Source organism: Alligator mississippiensis, chromosome 11, assembly GCF_030867095.1.
Source record: "Alligator mississippiensis isolate rAllMis1 chromosome 11, rAllMis1, whole genome shotgun sequence".
NCBI classification, from domain to species: Eukaryota; Metazoa; Chordata; order Crocodylia; family Alligatoridae; genus Alligator; species Alligator mississippiensis.
Window position 1 is genome coordinate 64,445,372 of NC_081834.1, and position 8,403 is coordinate 64,453,774.

The following is an 8,403-nucleotide window of genomic DNA, read 5'->3' on the forward strand; positions in this document are numbered from 1 at the left end:
CAGAGAGGACTACTTCCTTGGCAACTAACACCAGGTAGTAAGTCTATGGGCAATATGGTGCCTCTTTCCCTTACCACCTCCCCTACCCCTTGGTGGTTCACCAGGGTCGCTAGGGCATGGGAGCAGGACCTGGGGGCAGGCATTGTCTGTAGGGGAAGGGGGCATCTCAGGGGGCTGTAGTGCAGACCCTGCCTTGCAGGGTGCTGGGGAGCAGGGTGAGAATGCAGCCCTCACGGCTGGGTAGGTGGCTGCCAGGGAGGGAGGGGCAAACCCCATTCCAGCTGCCCCTGGGCTGAATGCAGAGCCCTAGGGTAATAACCCTTTCCGCTTGCACTCCAGCAGCATGGAAGAGGCCACACAGTGGCTCCCAGAGCAGATATATGACCTTGCTCCCAGGGTCCTAGGACATGGCTAAGGGTGGGTGGGAGCTGGCTTGTGGTTGCAGAGGAAAGACAGTGGTTGTGGGGCATCCAGGCTGGGTGGGTGTGTCAGGGCAGGGGGCCAGGGCCTGGGCTGGGGGCTGCAAGGCAGGAGGAGCAGGGAGGAAGTTCTCACGGAAGGGGTTGCACCCTGCTTCCTCCCTTGGGGGACCTTCCAGCTTGCTCTCTCCTGTTGGACACTTGGTGCTGTTCACAAGTCTGAGACCCCACATGGCTCATTGCATGGATTCTCTCCCATATGGGGTGGGAGGGGTGGAGTAAAAGCCCTGCAAGGAGTAGACTCCAGCCCTCTGGCCTCTCCCTGAGACGGCAGCAGGAAGCAGATGTGGGAGCGACACAGCACCAAGTTCTCCCTTTGTGGGCTTTCACTGGAACCAGAGCTCTCTCCTTCTACCTGGTCCCATTTCCCCTGCCTGGTGTAAGTGCCCGGCTTGTGAGCTGTGCACCCAGGCATCTGGGTGAGTCTTCTCTCCTTGCAGTGATGGCCTAAGGCCAGAGCCTCTCCTGGCACCAGGTGCAGAGGCTGTGTGGGGCAGGCTCTGTTGATCTTGAAGCCAAGGCCCTCATCCTTCCACAGGCTGCTGCCCATCTCTACCAGCCCCCGGCAGGATCTTGCCCGGCCTGGGGGAGCCTGTCCCAGAGGGGGAGGGTGACTCATTTCCCATCACCACTTCCCTGCAGGCTATGGAGGCTCAGCCCTGCTCCCCTGGCCCAGCAGCTAACTCCTCCGACAGCAGGATTGGGGTCATCTCAGTGCAGAGGCAGGGGTGGAGCTGGGTCTTGGTGTCTCCCTGCACCTGATGTTACCCAAAAATTAGGCTAGTGACAAAAGTTGGTTTCTTTTCAGTGGGGTAGTTTATTGCTAAGGGTACTGGAGAGTTATAGACTTATTAGAGACCATTCACTTATTAGAAATTGTGTTACCCTACCATACGCACACTCACACACATACATACATACATACATTCTCGCAGATGACACACTTACATAATCTATCTCAAAGGTGTTGCAGATAGGGATGGCCAGTCCCTATCAGTTGATGGAGCAGAGTATCCGACCTGGCACACATAGGCCCGGGCTCCAGTGGTGAGGCAGGTTCTTCCCCGCATCATCCTTTCTCTTGCCCGCTTTTATACAGTTTATGTTGCTGGGCATGACTTCTGGATGCTTCTTCTTCAGGCATGTGCTGCTTGGTCAGCAAGTAACCAGCTCTCTCTTATCTCACCAGCTGGAACTGGTCTTCTTGTCATGGATGTTGCGCGGGCATTTGGCCTTCAGTGGTCTGCTTCTAACTGCTGACATTACAACTTCTCCTTTCTTAGCTGTTTTGTTTTTTCATATCATCTGATTCTCCTTTATTGCTCACACATACAGTAGTCATACCCTCTATTGCTTACTAGACCTATTAGTGATAAATTTTCTAACATACTGGCTATATTCCCTGCTTTGAGGCTTGGGGTATATTTTATCCCCAAAACTCACAAAATTAATTCAATCATACCCACATATATATTTAACAGATTAAATGTGATCCTAAACAAAAAATATATATCGATTACATGAATTAATAAAAACATAGCATTCATTCAAAATAATCTAGTTTGCTAATATAAGGAAATAAGCTGTTGATACTATGATAACAAATACCTTAAAGTACATTTATTAATATAATAAAAAGGCATCTTACTATAAATGGGAATTTGAAACTTGGAAATGTGCTTATTAGGTAAGCAGAACCACAGGCAGCATAGGCAGCAACTGATGATACTAATCCTGTTTAAACCATAAATGTAAATAGCATGCAACTCAACGAATGACACCTAACAGTTCCCCCACAAAACTGGGACTTGATGAATGAGACAACATTTCCACACCAGAACTGAGACTTAGGCCTCCCTGCTCTCTGAGGTCTTGTTGCTGTGGTTGCTTATCTCGTGTTATGGTACAGTATGGAACATACTTCTTTATTTCTCAGGCAGTTTCCTAGACTATGTGTCCTTGTTGGCCTTGTTGTGCTAGAGAGCCCGTGTACCTCCAGGGCCGTGAGAAGCTGTGTGTATGTCTCTTAAGCTCTTCAAAAATCCATTTAACCACTGTGGCTCCACGTGGTGGGCCAGTAGGGGGAGCTGTTGCATTGAGCCTCCCACCTCACTATACCCATCCACCTTCCAGACTCCATGTGTCTCTCCAGGAGCACCTAATCCCTGGCAGACCCCCTTTTGAGCCCCACCACTGAGTCTGGGGGTAGCGTGTGCTGCCACCATCCCGAGAAGGGACTGTCTGGGGGCTGTGTCCTCGGGAAAACACAGGCCTAGTAGTCCTATGGGTACTCGACCCAATACAAGAATGCGGGGCACTTCCCCAAGTCGGGGGCCAAAAAGGATAGACTCCCTTAGTCCACAGACCCAAGGGGCCTCCTAGGTATAAATAAACCCACCCCTCAATAAGTCTCCTGCACCAGTCACAAAGGAGAACATTATTGGTTACAGAGGGTAGGGTTAGAATAGGGTACAGGGTAGAGCAATATCAGAGAAATCCCATAGAGCAAACTCCTGTGGCTGGGGTAGCCTTTCATCTCGCATCTGAGTTACTGCAAGCTATATATCTAGTTGGATCTCAGTTAGCTTACTCACAAGTATCATCCAGAGGCAGGTGGAGATTCCCTCTGGAGGCAGGCAGTTCCTTGATCATGAGTTTTGAGAGAGAGAGCCAGTTTCAGATGGTTCAGCTCTTCTTTTTTCCTGAGTATCCCTCATGGCTGCTGCCCCCTTCCTCCCGGGCAATCTTTAACTTATATAGCCCTTGTGACCTCATTTACCTGGTCCAATGGAGGCCAGCACCTGTTGGCTGTTGCTGGGCAGACTCTAGCCCACCAGGAAGGAATCCCCTCACCCAGGTATGTGATACTAGTCACATAGGTAGAGGGAGCAGGTTTCCCCCATCCCTCAGGAATATATCCAGCTCAGGTTACCTAGAGAGAGAGGGTAAGGATGTGTCTGTCTGCTGGGTCCATCCTTATCTAATTGTCACAGTGCAGGGACTTTGAGGAGAGACAAAGGTGGCTTTCTGCCACAGCCTTCGTGAGCTAGAACACCCGTCTACCTCCAGGGCTGTGAGAAGCTGTGTGTGTGTCTCTTAAGCTCTTCAGATATCTATTTAACCACTGCTGCTCATCCTGACCCCTTATAATGAACATATCTATACATATAAGCCAATTTCTAAAAAACAGGCCTTTAAATACCATGTCTAAGCCAATATGTCCCCTCCTTGAAGATGTATATTTACACTATACTGGAGTATAATCACTGGTATCACCTGGAATGTCTATGAGATTTGTGGGGAGGGCCTCCACCAGTCATCTTGGGAAAAGCATGACAGTATTCATGGTCAGGGGGCTCCTACAGGCTGGATGCTGTGATGAACCCTGAACCATTGCTCAAATGTTGCCCATACCCACTCTGACTTGGTCTCTTGCCTCAGCGTGCCCTAGCCTGACAACCGAGTTTTAGCCAAGTAGGCTTAAATAAGCCTCCCATACTGGGACCAGGGAATGTAGGAGATGCTTCCCAAACTTTACTACAAATTTTAGCTAACCCCTTTAAAATGCCTCCTAACAGTTAGTCAGATGGAGGAACAGAGTTTAGTAGCTTCCCATAAAAACCACAGCAAACCGGATACCTGCTTAGCCTCCAAAGGGCCGGAAAATGATAAAAAATTTCATTTCATTTGCTTCTTCTTTCTTAGTCATAAATATCACATTCATACCCTCTATTGCTTCCTAGATCTATTACTGATAAATTTTCTAACCTACTGGCTACACTGGGTCCTGTGGGGAGCTGTGGCCCCAAGCCTGGCAAACCTGCCTGCCAAAGCCAGGGAAGTGGGGGCCGAGCTCGGGGTGGGCAGTACCCGCCAGCAGCCTCAGGGCACAGGAGCAGTAATCCGTGGAGTGGGGGGCGGGGAAGTAGTATGTGCTGTGCTGCAGAGGGGCCACAGGGACACTCTCCTAGGCAGCCCCAGTAGCCCCCAGTCCTAGAGAGGGGCTTAAACATTGCCCCAGCCTGGGGGAAGGCGGCAGGGTGGAGACACCCAGGGCAGGGTGGGAGGGGGCCTTCCCTCCTGCAGCAGATGATTGGCCAGGCACAGGTGTTGGCTTCTGTGGGCAGGAAGACAAAAGGAGAATTTGACATGGGCAGGTGTGAGAGCTACCAGGGCCCCACCCCCAGTTCCCCTGCAATGATGCAGCAACTTCCTCTTCTCCTCCCTGGCCTTTTTGTGGCACGTGGGTCCCTGCTTGGTGTGTGGAGGGCTCTGATTCTGTAGCTGGGGCTGGGGAGGGTGTGAATGGCTGCATTTATGCTGGGGTGCTTGTGCAAGGTGGGCCTTGCCCCACTACTGACCCTTGCTTTCTTTGCAGCCTTCCCCATGTCATCCTCCATGCCCTCCTTGCCGCCCCCCGTGGAACCCCAGATCCTTCGGCTGCTGGTGACCATGGTCTTCCATGACACCACCAGAGCAGCTGACACCCAGGGCACCGCGCTGCTGGGCGATGTCCCCACCCATGCCATGGACTGTGGTACTTGCCCCATTCGCTTCCACCAGCCCTGGGCCCGTCAGGGGCTGTCCCCCAAACAGTGGGGTGACCTGGAGAAAGCTATTCATCTCTACCTGGTGCTTATCACACAGACAATTGCCACCGCGGTGCAAGGGCCTGTCGTGAACTGTGAGTATAAAGAGCTTGGGGTGGGGGCTGAGCACTGACATGCTCGTTGCAGCTGTCTCCCACCTGGCAGGGTTGGGGCCACGAGAGTCCTTGTGGTGCCTGGAACTGGACAATGCCCCCTCTAATGGGTGCAGGGGGGACCCCAGCTTGCTTGGGGAGGCACTGACACAGCCTGGGTATTTTAATGGCTGTCAGATGAAGTACCAGGAGGATCTTGCAAAGCTGAAATGGTCATCCAGTCACAAAGAAAGGATGGGGTATCCCTGGCACCATAGCCTCACCTTCCCAATAGCCCCATCCCTGCTCCCCTGGGACTGACAATGCACCTTCACTCCTCTTCCAGTCCCCTTTGTGATCCAGATCCTCATGGGCTGTGAAATCCTTCCCAACGGCACCTCCTACAGCTTTTACCAGAGCACATGGGACAGGCACAGCTTGGTGAGGTTTAACCTGGACACAGGTGAGTGGGTGGCCGCACCAGGGGATGAGATGGCCCAGCAGGTTTGCCGTAGTTTCAGCCAGTACCAGGGCACATCCAACCGGCTACGGTTCCTGCTCCAGAACACCTGTGTCGCTGAGATCCTGAGCTTTGCCTACTACGGGAAGGGGGCACTGAAGAGGCAGGGTGAGGCCAGACCTGTACTGGCATAATCCCTCCTGCCCTCTTGCTCAGCCACCCGCTGGCTGACATGGAGCTGTCTGCTGGGGAGGAAGCAGTTGCTGCTTCTATCCAGGCCTTGCCTGGGCTGAGATGCAGCTGTCTCTAGGATGAGGCACCTCCAGTGGGATCCTTCATGCAGCTGGATGTGCAGTTGTCTCTTGTGTCATGGATACCCTAACAACACCTCTGTGTGCCATCTCCAGAACGCCCGGTGGCCGTGGTGTTTGCCAGGCAGCCTCCCATTGCCCTGGAGCTCCCACAGCTGCTCATTTGCCGGGTCACTGGCTTCTACCCACGGCCCATTCGTGTGACCTGGCTGCGGGATGGTGAGGAGGTGACTCCAGGCCCGGGGCTCAACTCCAGCAGCCTCCTGCCCAATGCCGACCTGACCTACCAGCTGCGCATTGTCCTGGCCGTTGACCCAGGAGCTGGGCACAGCTATGCCTGCCGTGTGGAGCACAGCAGCCTGGGGCACCAAGGCCTCATCGTGTATTGGGGTAGGTGTGGGGTAGAACTGGGTATGGGGGGATGCTCTTAGTGCTGGGGAGTGGCCAGCCCCCTTGGAACCAGTGGCTGCCACCCATGGCTGGCTCCAGCCCCCTGCCTCCATGCTCCTGGCTTGGGTGTTGCAGGTTCCCTCCTCAGGGGCACAGCTGTAGAGCAGCAAGGGGCATGAAGGATGCAGGGATGGGGTGAGTAGACTCCGGGGGTTGGTGGGGCAGGATGGGCAGCCCAGACACCAGATTTCCATCTAAGTGTTGTGGGGGTGGGTGAAGCAGAGGCAGCAGGGGCTCCTGGGAGGCAGGTGAGGGAGCACTGTGCTTCCACTGCCCGCTCTCCCCCTCTTTTAGGGCCTGGAGGGCACTGGGCAGTGGGCCTGGCTGTGGGCATTGCCGTTTCATTGCTGGCTGCAGCAGGTTTGGCCGCTGTCCTGTGGTGGATGAGACACCGTGAGTCCTTCTCCCTTCCCCAGGGGACAAAGGGTTGGTGCCCCCAGCCTGTGCACCCTGAGCACACCACCCTCTGTCTCTCCTTGCAGGATCCACGTGGTCAGAGCAGAGAAACAGTATGGGACTGTAGCTGTTTCCTGCACCCCCAAGTTCTTCAGTGGCTGTGGTCCTTCACCTAAGCAAGACCAGCCAGGCCCCAAACCCTTGGGTCAGCAAAAAGGGGTTGGTCAGGCCAGAAACCTGGACACAAGGGTTTCATGCCAGGTCTGGGAGGGGGATGATGTCGGGGTGGGGAGTGGTAGTTAGGGTGAGGTTGGGCTGGGAGCCAGGGCACCTGGGTTCTCTCTTGGGTTAGGGAGGGGAGTGGGGGCGGGTGCGCGAGAGCAAAGGGGACTGGGAAACAGGATGCCTTCCTTCTCTCCCAGTTGAGGTATCCTAAATAAAATCCTTGGGATCAATGCTGAGTCCTGCTCATCTTGTCTTTTCTAATTCTGCCCCTAGGCAGGGGGCATAGCTAACAGAGAGGGCATCTGCAGTTGCAGAGGCAGCTGCACCTTGGCCCAGGCAAGGTATTGATACAAGCAGTGATTGCTCCTTCCCCCAAAGGGAGTTGCATGTCAGCCAGGAGGGCTTATCCAATTCTGGCCTGACACTGCCTCTCTAGCACCTCCTTTGCATAGTAGATGGAGCTTAGGGCCTTGGCAATGCTAGTATTACAGAGTAGGAATTGCAGCTGGCTGGACATACCCCAGTCCTGGTTGTATCGCTTCTGGACCCACTGGGCTTCTCAACCCTGGTATGGCCCCACAGCCTCCCATGGCCAAGGAGAAGACCACCAAGTCCTGCTTATCCTGTGTGGTTCAGTATAAGCTGAGGGAGGTGCCATTGCATTGGATCTTGCAGATCGTGAGGTTCTGGATCATGAAGGGGATGGAAGTGAAGTGGGGTGATGGGCACCGTCAGGCTCGGGGAGCAGAGAGGGGGCTGATGGGCAGTCTACAACTTGGTGATGGGATGCCAGGGCCTCACCAACCCCATCTTCATGGCTGGATGAGAACTTTGCATTGCATGATCTTCCTGGTACCTCCTCTTGACAGCCATTAAAATACCCAGGCTGTGTTAGAGCAAACCCCACCCCCAACCCCCCCAAAGCAACCTGGGATCCCCCCCTGCATCCTCCCATGTAGGAGTTCTCCAGTTCCAGGGACCATAAGAATTCTGGTGGCCTCAATCCTCCAGGGACATGGTGGGAAATAGCTACAATGAGCGAATCGGTGCTCAGCCACACCCTGCACTCCCTGTACTCAGCCCATGCTGGCTTCCTACGCTGGCAGTCATCTGGGTGATGAGCACCATGCAGAGATGCATGGTGTGCTCCAGGTCACCTCACTGCTTAGGGGACATCCTTGGTGGGCTCAGGGGTGACAGCTGTGGATGGGCAGGTGTCGTAGTCCAGGACATGGGCGGGGACGTTGTGGAAGAGTATGGTCATCAGAAGCTGGAGTGTGTTGGACCCCATGGAGAGTGGAAAAGGGAAGGTTGGGGATGGCATAGGAAGCCTTCGGGAAAGCAAGGGTCAGCAGTGGGACAATGCCCACCCCTGGCTTTGCAGAAGCCCCCAGGCATGCA

At 54.1% G+C, this 8,403-nt stretch overlaps 1 protein-coding gene across 1 annotated transcript; it reads left to right on the top strand.

Annotated features, from left to right (window-relative positions):
* Positions 1 to 4,679: 4,679 nt before the first annotated feature.
* On the top strand, positions 4,680 to 6,950 carry LOC132244209 (T-cell surface glycoprotein CD1b-3-like). The gene is made up of 6 exons (XM_059715311.1): positions 4,680 to 4,737; positions 4,858 to 5,163; positions 5,507 to 5,788; positions 6,028 to 6,321; positions 6,676 to 6,774; positions 6,864 to 6,950. Exons 1-6 carry the CDS (start codon positions 4,680 to 4,682, stop codon positions 6,902 to 6,904), a joined length of 1,080 nt encoding a protein of 359 aa, XP_059571294.1. The 3' UTR covers positions 6,905 to 6,950.
* The last annotated feature ends 1,453 nt before the right edge of the window (positions 6,951 to 8,403 follow it).